Source organism: Rhinolophus ferrumequinum, chromosome 22 (genome assembly GCF_004115265.2).
Source record: "Rhinolophus ferrumequinum isolate MPI-CBG mRhiFer1 chromosome 22, mRhiFer1_v1.p, whole genome shotgun sequence".
Lineage (NCBI taxonomy): Eukaryota > Metazoa > Chordata > Mammalia > Chiroptera > Rhinolophidae > Rhinolophus > Rhinolophus ferrumequinum.
In genome coordinates this window covers 15738272-15759014 of record NC_046305.1, presented here as the reverse complement: position 1 = coordinate 15759014, position 20743 = coordinate 15738272, and the positions used below count along the sequence as shown (strand labels likewise).

At 40.2% G+C, this 20743-nt stretch overlaps 1 protein-coding gene across 1 annotated transcript in view; it reads right to left on the bottom strand.

Annotated features, from left to right (window-relative positions):
• The window catches only part of C22H1orf21 (chromosome 22 C1orf21 homolog), a 197071-nt gene that overhangs the window by 80400 nt on the left and 95928 nt on the right, over positions 1-20743 (bottom strand). Inside the window, exon 3 of the mRNA XM_033092717.1 lies at positions 8369-8463. Coding sequence (XP_032948608.1) covers positions 8369-8463 — 95 coding nt within the window. The remainder of the gene's footprint in view (positions 1-8368; positions 8464-20743) is intronic.

Genomic DNA, 20743 nt, shown 5'->3' with positions numbered 1-20743 from the left:
AAGTTGCTGCAAAAACCACCTTCAATTCATTGGCTTCTGTACTTGTTGAGTATGAATTTTTATATTGCTCTTTCTTTGTTGGAGGTTGAAGTGTGTTATGATGACTTGTCTTTATTCAGGGGGGCTAGGTAGTAACCCTTACTTAAAACCAGAAGAATGTGGTACCTTAACTTCGTTTCCACCATGAAATAGCCACTAATATAAGAAACAAACGCAGGTGTCTTTCAGTAGCAACAATAATTACTGTAATTTGTGCTGGGCTTTATGTTTACAAAGCACTTTTGTGGGCATTCTTTTATTCTCATAACATTCTGTTCCTGAATCAGGAACTTTGCTTCGGCTCAACACTTGAAACTTAGAAGGCTGATCCGACAATCCCTCGTCCTTAGAGAATTAGACTCTCCTCGTGTTCTCTCCAAAACAAATTACCACAGTGCCTGAAGAATCGGTTAGACCTTGAATGTGACTGGCTCAAGGAACACAAAAATGCTAGCTAGACAAAGGACGACTTCCAAGATCGATGAAGACATAGCATTCTCCCCTCCTATACCTTCTATGCCACAACAAACAGAATAAAAGAGAATGATACCACCAAAGCCTCTCCTCACATGAGCTCTTATTCCCTTAAGAAACTGCAAAATTCAGGTAGAGGGTGTCTGGGATCCTGATTCTCTTTTTCTAATTATCTGGAAGAACCTGAGGCTGATGTCAACATCATATGCATGAGAGAACAGCAAGTGGGACCACGACCCTGAGTGAGAAGCAGGGGACCTCTGCAGATGAGTCTTGTGCTAAAGTGAAATCTATGAAGCTGCTCTAGGGAGAGGTTTCTCTTGTCTAAATCAGATACTCTCAGGACCACATTCTATCTTTTCTTTGGTTTGGGAACCCTGAGTCCTCTAGAATTTCCCCCACCAGGAATTATCTCCCTCAAGTCCAGACCTCCTCCGACAACCCCTTCCAGCCCCAGCCTGAGCTCAAATCCAAGCTGCATCTGGAAAGAAGGAAGGGAAGAGATGCTTCGTAAAGCTTGACTCCTCTTTATCTGTAATATCAGCTTTACTCTTGGTGGTTTCTTTTACCTCATTCTCAACAGTACTAGGGATGTTTTAAATGACTCGGGAAATTGGGACAACTCAAAGTCATGGTAATCTGCATTCTTTAGTTTCTAAAAATAATTACTTGACCTTCTGTTTGAGGACGAGCACTCAGGAGGTAAACAGTCATTTCTAAGATCACAAGGAACAACCTTTACACGGAAAAGCCAGTTTGCTAGTATATTAGCTGCTCTATAGTCATCGGATAAGGAAACATGGTCGTATTTGTTAAAAAGAAGAGTTCAAATCAACTCTTAGAGGGTTCCTAGTTATGAGAACATCTGTAGGGGAATGTATATGTCTTAGTATGATAAACATTACTGACTCAGAGTTTACAATGCTCACTTGCACGTTTCCTTTCTCACAGGTATAGTCTAATAATTAGACTATATGGTGGTCTGGAGCACGGAGCGCTGACCTACAGTGATGAATGGAATTGCAGACTATTTTCTGTTTTACTTCAGGGTGTCAATCAATCCAATTCTTTTGGGGGACACTAGCCCCCTATATGCAAGTGTTTCAATCACAGTGTATTCTGTGGGTCAGGGCCACTTCTCAGTTTTCACGAGCTGGATACCACTGCTCCAAGGAGAGCTCTCGTAGTTTCCGAAGCATTTCCTCTTATTAAGTATATCTCCTAATCGCCAAGTCTTCATTTCTAACTGAACGTTCTGACATTTATTGGAAATATAACATATTGGAGATAGATATGGAAGCTGTTATAAACTCAACAGGCAGAAGGAGGATGTAGTTAGGCCTAAAGCTTGATTGTACTCTCCTTTCCTGCTAAAGCACATTAGAACACTCTGTTTTTCATTCTGTCATTTGATTGTACTCAGGAGTTAGAGATTTAGACAAGGGTGTTTCAAATTAGTCTTCAACTCTATGCTAAAGATGAAATCAAAAGCCCAGCCAACCAGGATACATGTCATCTGATAGAAAAGAATCTTCTCATTTAACAAAGGTATCTGGAAATAGGAAATCAAAAAACCATTGTAATACACGTAAATCTAGGACATACATGCCAACAAACAAAAACAAAAAAATCCACCATCAAATTCGTTATGAACTCCTACGAGAGGAAAGCTAAAGAATGACAAATGATAATTAAGGAAAACAAGAAGTTTTAGTGTACAGTAAGAGGGAGCATTTCAAAACTAAAACTGGAATATCTTTTCCTTGTTAAGATACATATTTGGGGGAGGCCAAGGAGACTGGATACTGCCAAGTCTGGAGTCATTTACCTTTAAATTGTTTATATGCCAAACTGTTAACCCATATAAGATTATTTCCCGCTTTTCACAAATGGAAACAAAACTGCAGTGAAGTCTCGTGCACACACGCCGCTGCTTGGGCAGATACCACGAAGGACAAGGGCTGGGTCATGAGTACATGTGTTTAAATTTTAATAGATTCTGCTAAACTGCCTTCCAAGATGTTTACTGCTAGTATGTGAATACATATTTTCCTACAACCACATCAATATACAGTATCACCAAACTTCAAATTTTTACCAGTCTCAAGAATCATGTTTTAATTTGTATTTCGCTAACTATAATAAAAGATGTATTAGGTAACGCCATTCAGACTGGTAATTAAACCAGAAAGTGAGTTAGAGCAGGGCAACATAAAAATGTATATACCGGGGGTGCCAAAGAAACATCCACACATGACTTGTAGTCATCTTTTGTTATTGGTGTATATTGCGTATTACAATTTTAATACAGTTTTTTCCTTTTTAAAAATGTGTATACATTTTTTTGGCATCCTCTGTATACATCAAACACATTAGTTATTTTAAAAACACAGATGTGCATTTCTTTTCCCATCTCTTGATGCAGAAACAAAGCTTTTCACTTAAGTGAGGAATCACTGACCAGAGCTCCACATACACTTCCTTCCTGCGTTATCCATGACACCCTAGTAATGCACATCTGAGAGTCCCTGGTTTGGTTTCTTATGTGCAGTGAGCATGGAAAGACCTTGTGACATCATCAGAATACAGAATTTAATTTCACAGCGACCTTTAGTACTGTGCCTTCATCAAGACTTTCAAAAGCATTTAATTTGATTTTCACGGAAACAGCTCTTTCCACACTTGTGTTTCATTGATTTACATATAACTTAACTAAGTTACACAATTATAGCGACATTTAACCAGTCTAAACAGGTGTGGGAACTATCACAGCAGCTCAGAGAAAACACACAATTAACCGAGGGAGCAAAAGTACTGAGGTGTTCTAGAGAGCAGCCCACAAGTCATCCAGGTGAGCATTCCTTGGGCTGCAGCCAGCATCTTTCAGAGAGAAATTTGTGAGTCTTCTAATGCAGTGAGTTGGGTAAGAGAGCATCTTTTCATATATTTACTGCCCAATATACTCTACTGGGAACCATCTGTTTATTTCATTTACTTTTTCCTAATGGATTATATTTTTGTTAATGATTTACAAGTGTTCATTGTAAATCCCAGATGCCAATTCTTTGCCTTTCTTTTCTTTCTTTCTTTTTTTTTTTTAAGAAGGGCGCAGCTGACAGTGGCCCACGCAGGGACTGAACTGGCAACCTTGGTGTTATTAGCACCATGCTCTAACCAACTGAGCTAACTGGTCACCCTCTTTGCCATTTATATGTCATAAATATTTTCAGCCAGGCTGTTGTTTCCTATCTATTAACTACTTTTTTGTATTTATTCTGTCTATAGTAGTACTTAATTTCGATCTAATGAAATAAAGTACTTTGCTTTCTCCATAGCTTTGGCTTTCTATATCTTGTCTAAGAGATGCTCCCTTTGCGAAGATTCTAAACATATTTTCCTATATTTTCTTCTAATACTTTGATAATTTTGTTATTCCCAGGTTCCAGATGACGACCTTGAAGTTCAGAAGCTTTAAATATTTGACCAAAATTATAAAGCTGGAAACAATGAAGCCAGGACCCATATCGCTATATATCTATATATCGTCTCCAACTCACACCACCCTCCTAAAGAAGGAATTAAAGTCTGAGCGAAGTACAGTGGAATACACGCTGTCCAGCAATGAAGAAAATTGGGTAAACACATACATCTGTATTGAGAATACATAAATGACTGACATATAAATGATTCATCGTCAGCCTCAGAACACCAGAAGTATGATCTCTTCCACCTACAGAAATTGCAGTCCAAGAGCCTAAGTGACTGGAAGATCTAAATACTACTAAGTCCAACTACTCTTATCCATTTATTCATTCACTCATCCATTCAAGCAAACAAAAATATACGGAACACTTCATATATTCCAGGCAATATACATCCTGAGCTCTACCTCCTCCTCTGTACCCCTTGCTAGGCTTCTCCGCATAGGTGTTCTACAAGTTCCTAAAGGTTTGCTTGCTCAAAACCAACCTCTTCACAATGTACCTTGAATTGTAGTCACTTAGGTCACAAGCCTTCTATTTGCTATCAGACAGTGAGCTTTCTGGGGTGAGATTTATGTCTGATGTGCCTCTGTGTCCTTCAGAGCACAGAATCTAAGACCCTGGCAGTACACGGGTTCTGTTGCTGAACCTATTACATTGTCGTGTGGTTTAGTGGCTGAACTTGTTCTCATGTGAACTCCACTATGAGATTTTTAAGGGTGGGCAAGCATGAATAAGGAAGGAAGGAAGGAAAAAAGGAAGGAAGGAAGGAAAGGGAAAGGAAGGAAAGGAGGAAGGAAAGAAGGAAGGAAAGAAGAAAGGAAAGAAGAAAGGAAGGAAAGAAGACCTTATATTTTCTTTAAACACAATCTTCTGAGTGATTTTACCATTTCATTGAGGTTACTAGTTATTCTCACCACCACCAGTCCCCTTTCCAGGGAGGTCACAATTTTTGGATTACCATTATCTCCTGATTCCTCTGTCTTCCGTTAATATCCATAATGAGCTGTCAAATCTTGTTGCTTCTATTGCCACCCAGCCCAAATCTTTTCTATTCTCCCTGCCACCACCTCGGTTCAGGCTCACTGTCTCTTGCAAAAAATATTATGGGATCCCCACACCAATCCACATTACACCTGCAGTTGCCACATAAACTTTCCCAAATCATAATCTCATTCTGCCAAAGTCTCACTGAAAACCTTCAAAGGCTCCCTTTAATCCACTGAATTAATTTCAGACCTCTCAGCGGGACACTGAGCCTCTATATATTACCCCGTCTACGTTTTGAGTCTAATTTCCCACTGCTATCCTACTGACAGCTTCTGCTCTTCCTTCTGACTCCCCAATCAAACCGGACTCTATGCTTTTTTATTAACTCTGTCTCGCGTTTTTCATCTCTGTTACTTCTGCCTGGGGCACTCTTCTTCATTCTGTCCTTCAAGGCGCATTGTAAATACAAGCTCTTTCATGAAGTGAGTCCTATACCCCAACAGACAGGAGATCTGCCTCCTCTGATATCAGCAGCTCTTGGTATTGCCTTCTTCGTTGGAATCAATCTTACCCTGTTTTATTTATAGTCATTTGGTGCTTACCTTGTGCACTGCAATTCAAGTACCTAGAGGTCGAGGTCAAGGTCAGTGGTTTCCTTATGTTTGTATTCTTCCACAGAGTCTAGCACAGAGCCTTATATTCAGGGGCAATCAATATTTGTTGAACTGAACTGTCTTCTCACTTCTCAACTGTATTGTAAGCTCCTGGAGTACGGTGACTTGAAGTGGCCTGGGGTTCTCAATACAAGGAAGGGCCTTGTCCATAACAGGTGCTCCAAACATACTTGATTTAAAAATTTCGTAGTTTGAGAGCCAGATTTTCCAAAATGCATGTAACACTGGCATTAACCTAAATAAAGTATTCATTTAGAAATCCCTCAACAATCAACATAAAAGAAAAACAGAAAGAAACACTGACTGTAACACCCTTTATTCTTTCCTCTTGTTTTATATGATAATGCCTAACTCTTACTGGGTGCTTATCATGTACTGCACTCAAAGTCTGAACAACCACCATGTCATTTAATCCTCACAACAACACCGGCAAGAGACACTGTCTTTTCCTGAGTGGGAGGTTGACAGAAGTAACTTGATGCCACAGTGATCAAGTGGCAGAGCTGAGATTTGAATCCAGAGAGTTTCTGCCTAGAGAGCACACCATTGCCTCCATTGTGTCATCCTACTTTGGTGACGTCTGCTGTGCCCCCTAACTGCAACAATTCCAGTTTAAAAAAAAAAAAAAGCTTTTAATAATACTTTGACCTACATCTTAAAATAGTTCTTTGAAACATGAAAAACTTCTTGACTCTTAGATTACTTTAATGGATGCGAAAAATCCAGAATTGTTCAATCTATTTCATCCCCCTTCCAAAGTAAGCTTCGAATTTAGGAGGCCACTCGTTTTCTCAAGCAACATCAATGGTCAAGACCTGATTATGCATCCCAAAGGACGGAGGAGGTAACAAAGATGACATATTCCCAGATAACTGAAAATCCTTTAATTTTGGAAAGCAGTCTAGAAATCTCAGAATCAAAGATAACCATTTACTCTCATTCTCCACGCAAGTCTTTACATAGAAAACTCCTGTAGGAGGCCTGGATTCTGATTGTCTGGCAGAGTGAAGGGGCGTGAGGTTGTCATAGATAATTGATCAGTAAATAAGACCAGCAATTTCTCTCTTTTTGAATCTCCATTCAGTATGCAGAGAAAAGCACTAGCGCCGATTGTGGCCACTATGTGAAAAAGAACATACTGGCTAGTATGAAAAAGAACATACTAGCACCAAGGATGTGATCGATTACAAAACTGAGAAGGAAAAACACTGAATGGGCCCTAAATGTGATGAGAACACATTGAGGAAAAACTCATAAGCTGTAAAATCATTTCTTTCCTTAGGTTTCAGAAATACAAACATGCAAAGCAGAGATGGACACTAGTAGTTAGATCCAAGAAATGGCTACTAGCCAGACTGGTCATCAGTGTCTTTAGCCCCAAATTGAAATATTATTATTAAGATGACTTTCATAACTCAAGCTGAAAATCTCTGATTTTCAGTAAAATAAAGTAGAAAAATGAGTATTGATGCTTTAACTACTCAGGTCTTTTATTTATGTATTGAAAGTAAAAAAAAAAAAAAAATCATGTAAAATGTCTGATTTAACTTCCACTAGTTAGATACCATTTTCTGCATTTAGGTGTTAATGTTAAAATATACCATAGGTATGATGAGTCTCTGTGACTTAAATGATACTTTAAAACCAAATCCCCGTTTTGAAGCAATATTTTATTATAAAGTATTTTCACTCCTTTAAAATTATCTAAAATATTCAGTTGTTGATACTTCAGTATTTTGAGTTGTAGATCATAGGTTCAGAAAAGAATAGAGGAAGAAGAATTAGCCCAATATGTTTATTAGTGCTTCATGGAAAATAGCCATAAATACTCAAGAGCACTGGTTAATATTCTGCCAACTCCCTCTGCTGTAGGAGAAATCATAAAAACAAAAACAAAGTCTATAACAGAAAAAGAATTTAAAGTCAAGTGAAAATATTTTATGACATTGCAAGCTTCTTAAAAATACATTCACTCATACATGAAAACAATGCAAATAATTAATCCCCAAATAAAACACAGAAATAATTTTGCTCCAGCACAACTGAAGAAATGCATGTTCTTAACAATTTGTAATCTCTTAAGAAATGAGCTAATATGGCAATTATTAATAACTTTTTATAGAGATGGAACAACAAGGTGGAGCGTGTATGTTAATTCATATTCAAGAAAGAGGTTCCTAATTTTTGGCTTCAGATTGTTACAATTCTCACATTAACTCAAACCCCACAATACCTTTACCACTGTGAATATGAAATACTATTTTGATAGGAGCCTACCTTAAAAGTACATTCTTTTTCTTTGAAAGGCAACTTGTGCAACATACTACATGTCCAGAATAATGAAATTTAGTCATTCACCCTGACCTGGATTAGAGTTCAAGGAGGTGAAAAAAAAGAAACGAATAGTCCTCTCCCCATAAATCTCAGTCCTACTTCCTGCTTTTTCCTTTACATTTAACCATTTTAACACACTAATAATTTTGCTATTGTTTCCCCCAAGAATTCTCTATCAAGATTAAAGAAGGGCTTATTCAGAAACAAACAGGATACAGGAGTAAATGGTGCAGCTTCCAGGCAAGCTATAAATAGTAACGGCATTTTCAAGAAATCTTGCGCCAGGGTGTAAATTGCAGTTTTAAACATGCAGTGCAGATTTTATTACAATGGTGTCACCAAAAGGCATTGTTATATGAGAAATTTTGTTCTTACCAAGTTTTCTTGGTTTCTGGCTGCTATTTTCTGCTCCTCTTCTGCCCCATTTTTCATGTATTTGACCTCTTCCACCGGTTTGATTCTATACTCATCTGAGCACCAAAAAAAAAAAAAAAAAAAGACATTTTATAAATTTTTCACAATGGTAGAAAAGTGTCGGTGAGAAAAGCCCAATAGCATCATTTGTTAGACCTTTTCCCTGTGGCCTTGATAGGTGGTTCATTTGAAACCATATGGAAGAAGCTTAACCAGCCTCTTTTTACGAGGCGCTCTCCTCTGTTTACTCAGCACCACGGAAGCAACTAACGAAGGTGGTTCTGGCTGGTCCTTTCACAGACAGTGGCAGAAGAAACAGAGGTTATTCCATCTCCAAAGACTATTTGGAATATACACACTGGGACACATCAATCACATCATGGTCTAAGAGAGATTTTTCACCTTATGAACTAATATGTTCCTTATAAGAATATTAGTTCAAAATACCCACGGCAGCAATTTTCAGCTGCATATTCACACCTTAAGTTCTCTCTTTGGAAAAACAAAGTACTGTTTAAGATTATAGTTTAATTGATCAACAAATAGATACAAACAACTGGGAAAAACAATTTTTCCTATTTGTGATCCCCATATTAAACGTAGCGTAGTCTGCAATTATTTCATATGCTACACACACACACACACACACACACACACACACACACACACTTTAATCACTCTGTAAAGTCACATGCATGAAGAGCCATAATAGATAGGTATATCACTCAAGGCTGGAGAACATCAGGGGCCATGGATGGCACCTAGACTTCACAACAGCCAGAGAGAGAGTACAGTTAAGTCCCAGCATTGCTATACATCATGGGACAAACTCAGGAAAACTTGCAGCTAAAACTCTTCTCTAGGATTGAAGGTTGGATAGAGGTTTGGTGATGACAATGACATTTTCATCAGATTCCTGTCAACAGGATATGACTTGGGCATACTAAGGTTAAAAACAGGTGTGACTCTGAGTCATCTTTATTGGAAAAATCACAGGAATTATGGAATTAGAACATTCCATCAACCAACAAATGGCATGGAATAAAGTCAATGATAGGCTACCTGGAAGATGTCTAAAAGAGTTTGTATTTCAGTTCAGGAAGTTGGATTCTACTTTTTTATTGACTATGATTAATTTGATACAATGACCATATTCTTATATCATTTTTGCCTTATTATTTATAATACCATATTTTATATAGTTTTAGGCTTTCTTATACTATCCCTTAACACACTACCCCCCAAAAAAACTTTTGTCATAGTAACATTTCTCCAAGTAATTATGCTGTTCAAATGTTTCTCAAAGTTACAATCCTTATGAAAGTAATACATTTGCATATATCCGAATAAAGCCTCCATGTTTATGGCGAAGCCAATTGTTTTTTCCACCTGACAGTTCAAGATAGTTATTGCTTCCGCTTCTTCCTAAGGAAATTAGAAAGACCTGTTTGAGGTTATAATGAGGCCTTCAGGAACACCAACTCCTAAATGTACTAACAGGTTAATCAATGGTTAATCAATGAATTCTGATCCACAATTACAACACACAAGAACTTCACATTCCAATTTGGTATTCAGAAGGGAAAAAATGAAAGTGAATTAATAAATTGGCACATTTAATTAAAGATTATTTACTTAGAACTTGAAAAAGCACTTGTTAAGAAATAAAAAAGACACTGACAAAGTATGCCTCTAATACAATTACACAGAGATAAAAATAAAGAAAATAATAGTTAAAGATGGGCCTCTTTAACTTCAATTTGAGACATTAATATTTATAAACCATGGTGTACTGTGATAATTACTAACATTTCACTGATCTAAATTGTGATCTTAATTACTTATGGTGAGTGTCTAATTATTTAACTATAAATTAAACACACACACACACACACACACACACACATTTTAACACAATTCCAGTGGGTCTTATTTTTTTTGTCTGTAGAACCCAAACACTCACATGATAGAATGGGGAAGCATAACATTTTAGAACCTAAGCAGAACCTTCTGAAAGAACCTTCTGAAAGACAGCCCTTTGCTGGCTGCAGAGCAAAAGGTCTCTTCTAGAGAGTAACCACTCTTGCTGTGGTCCCTGTTCTCTCCCATCCGCCAAGCCACAGCTCACTGTAGCCACCCGCTAAGCAGCCTAATAATATTCAGTCTCCATTCTCTTTTTATCCCTCCAGGGAAAACAACGGAATTGAAAGAAGTGGACAAGCTATTGATATTTTTCTAATATTTTTCTTCAACGAAATGGAAAAGATGCTTACTACCTGATTTTCAAAGCAGCATTATCCCAGACACAGACTTTTTTTTTTTAATCAAGATAAAATCATCACCCAATTTAGAAAGAGGATAGGTTTTAGTGTGTTATTAACAACCAAGACTGGCTTAACCAAGGCTGTGTTAGAGGAACACAGTATGATTGGATACAAAGAAAGGCAACAAACAGCCATGAGTGCAAGGCCAGACCTAGCATTGTTACTTACACAACACACTGCACAAAAGTCATCCTATAAAACAAAAAAAGACAGCAAGACCATTGGATAAGACATAATTTGCACAAAGCAAATACTTAAGAATGGTCTGTCAAACTTCTCAAAGGAATGAGTATGTCCATCTGGAAACAGACAACTCATCACAAATGTGTCACACATTTCCATGGCGACGCAGCTGTCAGGAACGGCACTTGCCAACGGAACTAACTCTGTGCAGACGAATGGAGCATTTCGGGTTATGACAGTGAAACCACCACTATAGAAATCCAGTTTTCCTTTCGTTTAAGGCGCAGGGGGATCCATGTGGGACTTCAGCCCCCCTTAACCAGATCCCACAGTGGAGGCAATTAGCATGGCCACTGATAGCTGCCGGAAGGTCTCTGCAGCCAAACAATGCGCCAGCTTGATTAAGAGGAGGGAGAAGCAAGGCCGTCTTCCTCCAGCTCCCTCACACCTGTTCACAATTTTTCTTTTCTTCCTGTTGATCTTGTCAGGTGGCTTATTAAAATGCACGTCAGAAACAGTAGGCTGACACCCCGTTCCAACCCTCCCAGTTCTCTCAGTTGCAAGCTGTGCAAGTCACAAAAGATCTAGGGTAAAAGTAATGCGTTGGTGATATTTTTAGCATTTTATTCCTCAGATCACATCCGAGAGGGGCCAGGTTGTTTTTGTGGCAGCTCCATTACACTGAAGACAGACTGTTTCCCCCCAAATCTCTGTGCCTCACTTTTGAGGTAAAGTGTATCATTATATGTATACCTATGTATTTTTTAGGGCTAGAAGGGAGGATCTGTTGGCTGGACTTGCTTTGGGTAAGTATGGCATCATCCCCTTTTTCTGGATCCCGTCAACTCTTCCATTATGGACAACTCACTGACCCTATCGCTGTTCTCCCAAGCTTTGTAGATGGAAGATCCCCTACAAGGTTACTTTCATAATCAACAAAACTGACTTTTTTGGAGGAGTCAATTAGGTGGAGATGAGTGCTGGAGTGAGTTTCTAATGCCAGAATTATAAACAACGTTAACAGTTTTCATAAGTGTACATATGAGATGGGGAAGGAGGAAGAAAGGGAGGAGAACCCTCTGTATGCTACTCTCTGAGGTAAGAAACGATCTATCTGACGGTTGTTTTCTAAAATGGTGAAATTTGCACCTACTTTCATACCTTCTGACTTAGCCCACGTTTGATCAATGACACATATATGACAATAAATCCCATCTTTTGCAGGACTGTTTAATTTTGAAAATTCCATGCTAATGTCCTCATATCAAAATAGTCCAACATCTTGGGCACCTTAATGGAATGTGCTGGATCCAGAATTTGCACGAAGACTATTATTCCATGGTCAGAAAAACATGAGGGCTTGGGAAAGGAGGTACAAGAAGTATTTACAAAAATAAACAAACCAATTAAAAGAAGCAAACTATTCTGCTTTATAGCATAAACTTATTCCCCTTGGGCTTTTCCCATTGAACATTCTGTCTCCCAAGCTAACTAAATCTGTGTCCCAAAATCCTGATACAACTTCAAATTCTTGCCTCAGATCTTTATTTCCTTACTTGGTAGGATTTTTCAACAGATGAGCATTCACAGTGGCTAAGAGCTTAGCTCTAGAGCCAGCATGCGTAGCCATATGACCTCAGGCATGTTGCTTATCTTTTCTGTACATTTTACAGATGAAGTCTCAGTGTCTTCATCTGTAAAATGGGACTATTTATGCCACCAAGTCTCACACACAGAACCACATGAAGCATAACATGAAACCAGTGCCTAGTCCATAGTAAGTGTTCAATAAGTATTAGCTGATGCTTTAGGAAACTCTGCTGGTTCTGCAGGGAACACTATTCCTAATGCACAAAAACCATTAAGGTATAATTACAAAAAACATAATGTAAACATCAACAATTATTTTAACCAAAAATTGTGATCTAACTGTGTTAACAAATGAAGAGAGAGGAAGTGAGAAGGGGATTTGTCATCCACAATAAGCCTTTAGTATTGTTTTTACCATGTGCCTATATCACTTTAGTTAAAACAAAAAATAATTTTAGAGTTCTTCTAACCAGATGTTTGATCATTATTTAAGTGAAACCAGGAGTACAATAAAATAATGCCCCTCTATCTCTCTTTTGTACCTTCAGAGGACTCCATCACCTCATCAGCTGTTCATGCCTCCATTAGTTTATTCATTCAACATGTGCTGTGTGCTAAGCCTGGTCTTTCTCAGGGGCTCATCAGAAAAAGTCCATTAAGCTTGGTTTCTGTGTGCCTGTTTTTTTTTTTCCTCAAAGTGTCTGGCACACAGAAGGTATTGAATAAACCCTTTTTTAAAAAAAAAAAAAGGAAGAAAAAGAAAGAAAGAAAAGAAGGAAGGAAGGAAGGAAGGAAGGAAGGAAGGAAGGAAGGAAGGAAGGAAGGAAGGAAGGAAGGAAGGAAGGAAGGAAGGAAGGAAGGAAGGAAACAAGGAGAAAAAAAACCCCAGAGAACTGACCTCAGTTCATACATAAATAAATATTTCCTCTAATGAGTGCTTCAGTCCTTTTTGTCTCTGAGGTCCTTTTTCTTTTTCCCCACCCCGCTGCTGGATTCTCCAAGGAAGGAAAAAAGATCTCAAATGGAAAATAACAATAATAGTCATACCATTCTCCGGATTTTTGCAAGTACAATGGGTGTAAAGCCGCCTGTTCCAAGTCCACTTTTGGTCTGTGGATGTCCTCAGTATGAAATACTTGGCTAAACTGTATTTAGGTTTTTGAGCTAAAATTTATATTATTCCCCTATCTGGAATTTCATTCCCATTCTCTCAGTTGATTCGAAGACTATTCTTTCCCAAGTGTCACTATCTTTATAAAAAATCTTTTTTGCTCTCTCTTGGCTACAAGTATCTCTTCTGCTTCCAAATTTCTAAAGTTCTCACTTTTCACTTCTAAAACTTGCCCCCAAATCCCTTAAAGTTATTTCTTTCACATGTGACGTCATTTAGACTAATTGTAACCCGCTCCAAGGTTATGATAGAACTGAATCTTCCAAAAAATGTCTTATATTTTTAGACCCTGAGCTGGAACATTGTTGGGCCATTCTTGAGTTCGAAGATGGCTGAGCCACAGAAAGTATGTCCACATGTTAGGTGAAGACTGGAATTAAGTGGCATTGCAAAGTTTTCGTAACTAGTTAAGAGTTCCTTTAACCATATGCTTAACTCTAGTAAAGGCTTTGCATAAAATGCAAGTTTGTAAGAAAATATAAATCTAGTTACAGTAACATTTGTTGACTGGGAATACCATAGATAATACAGAATACAAATACAAAATAATATCTATAGTTTGTTCAACAATTAGCAAAAGCTTCTTAATCACACACACAAAAAATCACTCTTCCTAAGCCCAGCTGCTTTGCACTTCAAGAACCTTCATCTTCATTGGGGAAGAGGTAATATCACTGGGATGTCTCTTCACACCATAGCTCCTCCACTTAATTATTTGTCTTCCTCTCCCCCAACCCTCGGTGCCTACAGATGCAGGAAACTTCATTGGTAAGAAATACTGGGATGGCACCGAGGGCCAATCCCTTTATGTCCCACTGATGACTCTCCATCAACCATTTGGAATTGGGAATTTAGCAAAATCAAAGATTTGCTTGGGGATTAAGCTACTGGTGTTTTTAACAATGAGTGCATTTAAAAGTTAAAAAACAAAACAACCAAAAACAAAACCACCAATAAACCCCAATATTTGAAAGGTTTGCACTTAAAGTGCATTTTTTACACAGAAACTACATAAGAAGATACGGTTTCATTTCCAGGTTACTCCATGGAAATCCATTTAATTTAATGTAACTGAATTGTTTATTAAAAGCACCAACTAACTTAGTACTAGGCCTTGGGAAAAGGTGGTGATGTGGTCCAGGGATGTAGAGAAAGAGAAAGGAAACACTTCCTTCTCTTTTCCTCCAGGTAAAGCTTGAACTTGGCCAACATTTTAAACAGGTGAAGTTTGTCTTTGATGTCAAAGAATGTCCTCTTCTAATCCCCAAGCCTCCAGTGCATTTTGCCACCTTCCCGGAGCACCCCCACCCACGCTCTACTGTAAGATTCCACTAAGGCATGTTTCAAAGGCCATTTTTCAAACTTATATCGTCTCAGCCTGTTTTGGGTGCCCAATCAAAAGATGATTCATGTTAAATTAGGAATCTCTAATTGGTGCACTTCTAAGCAATGCAACATAAAGGGAACAAATTGAGGCTGGATGGGTGCTATGGCGGCAAGTGGGACGTGGGGGCCACAGGAACTTTCAAGGCCAAGAAGGTCACTGCCAGGCAAGCCAATATCCCCTAGCTTTTATCCTTTGGGGGGCTGCTGAGCTTCGTGCATCTGTGAGTTGCTGCTGTTGGATCCAATTTGGAAAATTTGCAGTTATTATTTCTCCCTTTCCCCTTTCCTTCTTTTACACAGTTTGTAAACGGTGGAGCTGTTTGATTTCAGAGCCCACGTCACAACCTTAACCATTCTATCATTGTGCTATGCTTCTGAACTCAATCAGTTCTCCTGTCGTCCTAATCTCCAAAATACAGTTTTGTGTTGCGCATTTTCACAATAGGTTTGTGCCTAAAAAAGCTGCTAGACTGAACAGAATTTTGTTGCAGAGACATTAAAGTGCACAGATATGACCTCATCATATCCAACCCTGGTTCACTTCTAAACTCATCTGGAAAGCACTTTTGCAGTAGTCTGAGAACCTACTATGTGCTGGGCTCTGTGACAAGCAATGCAGGGCCATGGAGGGAAGGGGATAGCGGAACCCAGGAAGCAGTGCCTGAGGAAAACCAGCTGTCTTGAGGGGAAGGCTCATGCTTTGAGAACCCCGTCTGCTCCCTGGAACATACCCCTCAGCACACAGAGTGACCACATTCCACTCTGCCACAGGTCACCAGGGCTGATTCTAAATCTAGGACAACGGTATGCTCAAAGCAGAGACCCAATTGCAGCACCTTATCTATCATGACCAGTTCCCTGAGTCAGGCAGCCACTTAACGATAATTACTGTACTTTCACTTATAGAAAGTGATGTTACCCTTTCCAATGCAATAGTTATTACTAAACAATTTCTGGGGACACTATAAAGCGCGCACTCGTGATGTTTTGAACATTTCCAAAACAAGGCTTTGGTGCATTTGAGATCAATTGTTCTCAGCTCTTTTCAGAGTTTGTCTCAACACAACCAAAAGAGGGAAACTAATTTCAAAATAAGACTGTGTGATATATTAAGTTCTAAGAGTGTAAAAATGTAAGTCGTTCAAACATAAGAAGCAGGAAAATGACGTTTTCAGACTTTATATTTGTAGAGAATAGACATGGAGGTATCTGGCCCTTCGGTTTCTACTAGGGGAAGTATGAAGATTGTAATATTTGTTCATATCTCCCTTTAGGATATCTCATAAACCAAAATGGTACTGTCACTCACATGGTAATTCTCAGAAGCACAATTTTCTCCTTAGTCACTAAATGAAAACCTCGTTTCATTGTTTATATTTGAAACCCAGAGCGGGTGGTACTGGCTCCGCAAACGTCTTGCTTCAGTGAGGTAAAACTCCTTTCAGCACACCCTCACTAATACAGGGTATTATCCTTTTTAAACATATGCAATGACTCAAGGGGTGAAAATGGTATCTAATTTTTGTATTGGTTTGATGTTTCAAAATTTACTAGTGATACTGAACACTTTTTTCCATGTATTGATCATTCATTTGTACTTCTTGCAAAGTATCTTTTCATATCCTTTGTCTTTTTTTACTTTATAGGAGTGTAGCATTTTTCTTAACTGACTTCTATGGGCTCTGTGTAAATGACAGCAATTTACGGACAAACTTCTGGTCCAAAAAGGTCTGGGAAAAATACCTCGATTTTAGTTCAGACATGAGGAAGTGGAAGGAAATACCTGCTTTCTGTCCTTGCATCAAGTGCTGGGCTACCCCCTGCTGTCCTTTCTGTGTTTCTTTCCTTCTTTCCATCAGCAGTTATTTATTGAGCACCTACTATGTGCCAGACAATGTAGTACTGTCCTGGGGATATGTCTAAGAAAAGGAAGCATATCATTTTTTGAAGAAGCTCATAGCCGGTGAGGGAGGAGATAAGAAAATAAGTAAGTAGTATGTAGAGTGTTTACACCTATGAGAAGCACAGGTGTGGTGTGGTTGTGATTCGAATAGAAAGGAGGGACGCCCTCAGCGAGGCAGGGAGAGTCTTAGAGGAGGTAACATATCCCACTGGAGTTCTGAGGGACACTAGTGGGGGTAGAAAGGACAGGTTCAGGCAAGGGGATGGTGAGTTCAAGGCAAACAGGGGCTCCTACAGGTCCTTCCATACGGTCAACACACAATTCCAGGGGGCATAGAGACATGTAAAGAAAAGAGGCCGATGAGGCGAGTCCAGGAAGACCTGGTACGCAAGTCTGGCTGCCCTCTGAGGGGATATGGACTCCCCCACCAAGGCCGTGGCACTGAAGCCACCATGACAGGCTCAGCCGTCTCCTCTGCAGAGACCCCCAACCAACTTAATCCAAGACTTTCTGCCTCTCTCTCTGAAAGGAGACGCAGCAAAAGGGGAACGTCCATCCTGAGAAAGACCCGTTGGTTAAGGAGGGTGAGGAAGAACACATGAAAACTGGGAAAGAGCCAGAGAGAGAAGACATGGAGAATCTCAGGAGGGTGGAGTCTACCCTACAGTCACCTGGTGGGGTGCTAGTGGGGATGGGGCTGAAGAGGCAACATCTGCCAGAACCTATTTCCTGCCTCCTCCAATAGGCATGCCTTCAACTGGGGGTGGGGGGCATCGTAACACTCAGAATAGGGAGTGGTACGGATGGGGGTGTGATCTGTCCGAGGGGAAAAGGGAATGCTACAGAACCTGATCCCAGCTCCTTCCCCTTCGATGGGACAGCAGTGAATCTTACCGGGTGGAGCACTGCCTTTAAAGGACCCCTCTCTCCTGACCCTGGCTTTGTGACTTTCCATCTGTGTGCCGGGGACGCAGGGGTGAGAGCTCTCTGAGTGAACCGAGTGAGTTGAGGTGCGTGTGCACAGGGTGCTATGGTCTCTTAGCATTCTTACGGTCTCGTGCTTGTCTTCTTAGAGGACAAGGGGCGCCTACAGCTGCAAGGATGAGAGGGTGATAAAGCTTCTCTCACACCAGCACCTTTAATAATTAAGACTGGTCCCCTGCAGGCCCCATTCTTGAATCGTTCATCATTTCAGAGGCCAGACAACACATTTCCTTCATTCATTTGGGGTTCATCATTCAGTGACCATGGGATTATTATCCAGTTATTAAGGGCCCCCAAACATTCATCTTCTGACAAGATCTGACAAAAGACATACAAACAGATCCAAATCCAGCCTGAATTCCTATAGGACATCATATGCAACCCAGGGCCTTCTATGGGCAGGGGGTTAATTTCTGTGCCATACAGTAATAATTCCCAACCGAGAAACAGGATGAGTGGCTGAGGGGCATTCAGAGCTGCTTCCAGAGAGCGCGGGCACGTGTGGTTGTTCTAACAGCAGTAGATCAGGTTTCTCAAGAGCTCTGCTCGACTCTCGCTTAGTGCTGATTCTCCTCCCACCGCAGAACCGACCCGCTGGGGCTCTTGAAACGTTGGAGAACCCGCTAAGGCCTCTCTGCCATTCTCAGTAGGCTTCTTGTTATCCTTGAGAACCACTCAAGAGGAAAACCCTGCACAGTTGTGTATCCTCTCCCTGCTTGGATGTAATCCTTGCGTCAGCCCTGTGAGGCCCGTGTTATAACCCCCTTGCCACCTTTGTAGAGATCAGTCCCTCATTGGCTGGTCAAGTGGCAGTGGTGGGTCCAATGGTGGGTTCCAACCCAGGCTGGTCTGAGTCCAGGGCCGGGCTCTTAACCACCAAGTCGGTTTTGTATTATGTTTTGTTTTTTTAATCACAAAGCACAGGAAGAAATTTCTTTGAGAGATGATAATAGGCTTCAAGTATGAATGGATTGAAAAAGGATTTTGGACAAATTTAGAAATCACAGAGATATGAATAAAAGTTATAAAGACCTCCAACATCAGAGAAACTTATCAGACACTGCCCCCCCCGCCACCCCCGCTTGTCAGAGCTCAGTGGAAGATGCTATCCGTGTGCTTCCTAAGCTAGGAGTGCGGTGAACCTTTAATCACAATGGCGATTTGATCACCAACGCACCTAATAGAAGAAAATCGGGTTTTCTCCAATGTACGTACCGTGAAGCAATTACTGCAGGGCCTTTACACAAACTTGGTATTTTGAAAGATCACTTCATTTTGAGGCTTCTGCTATTACTACTACAAATTTGATACAGATCTTAGCGTTAAGACCAAACAATAAATCCAGGATCTCTTCCTTCACTGGCCTGAGGAGGAAGAAAAGGAGGAGGAAGACGAGGGAAAGGAAGAAAAAGAGGAGAGGGAAGCGGGGAGGAAGTGGCGGAAGGAGAGCTATCAGATACACAGCCCTTTTAAAGTTGGGGATCCAGTTCTGAAAACTTGACATACACAAGCCATTGAATACTCACAACGGGTCCATGAAGTAGAACCATTAATGTCTCCATCATACAGGTAAGGAAACTGAGGCACAGAGCATTCACTCATGTAGCTGCACCATCTCGTTAGTGAGAAGGACTGGGGCCAGGCCTGGCACCCAGGCAGCCGGACTCAGACCCCACACTCTTATTCGAGTTTCCCACAGAGGTGTAGGAAAGTGAATTTCTAATAAAAAGGGAAATTATCTTTGTATACTGGTTTCCATTACGGAGCTATTACAACATGTTATCACAACATGTATCCTCTCCTGACTTTTTCAGGTCAGGCATTAAAAAATTACATTATAAAATGGGCTCTAAAATAAACACAGGGATATTCTCTTCAGGGTAAACTCTAAGGCACTAACAGCAAATATGTAGATAGTAAATAGAGTGTCTCTCATGCCCTTCTTTGTGTATGAAATTGACAAAATTCCACCGTCATCGAGAGGGCCTGAAATGTGAGTTGTTTTTCTAGGACTGGCAAAACATTTCTGCTGACTCATGTGTAGTCAGTTCGTCACTGCCAGCCAAGATCAATAGTGATGAGTTTGCAGTGATGGTTGATCAGGATTAGGAAATTATATGACCATTTCAGAAACTCTTCCCCATTTAATGTGGCTGCCACAGAGTCATCCCAAATATTGAACAATTTGGCCAATGGTGTGTGTGTGTGTGTGTGTGTGTGTGTGTGTGTGTGCGCGCGCGTACATGTGCACAAAGAAGTACATCTTAATGTCCAGCTGATTTGATTAACTGGGTTCTGACTTAAGTAGATTCCTGTGAAGTCAAAGATTCTCTGAAAATAACCAGGACAGAGAAAAGCATTAGCACTTGAGCATCCCAGCACCCGCTTCCCAAGGCCCCTCACCATCAGGCCGGATGGGCTTACCACTGTCTTTGCTCTTTTGTGACGCGCGCAGTCTGGCGACAGGGTGAGGCGGTCAGTGGGAGAGCTGCAGCCTTCTGGATTCATACCAGAGAGAGCAGAGCTAATGAGAGGAGAACAGATATGGCCAGTAGCAGAAAATCCCAAGTGGGCTGGGATGGAGGGGAAAGTTTTGCAGAAGATTAAATAGAGAAAGGGGGAGATTTCTGAGGTAGTCCAAAGACAGACAGACAAAAGGTCACCAGAGTGTCAGCAAGGTAGGGATTCATGGGAGTTGATTTCAGTATGTTGTGGAGTGGTTCATGAATGGGATGCCTCTTTGGGATTCTGTGATGTTATCCAATAAAAATGTAAACTGCTTTTCAATGATCTTT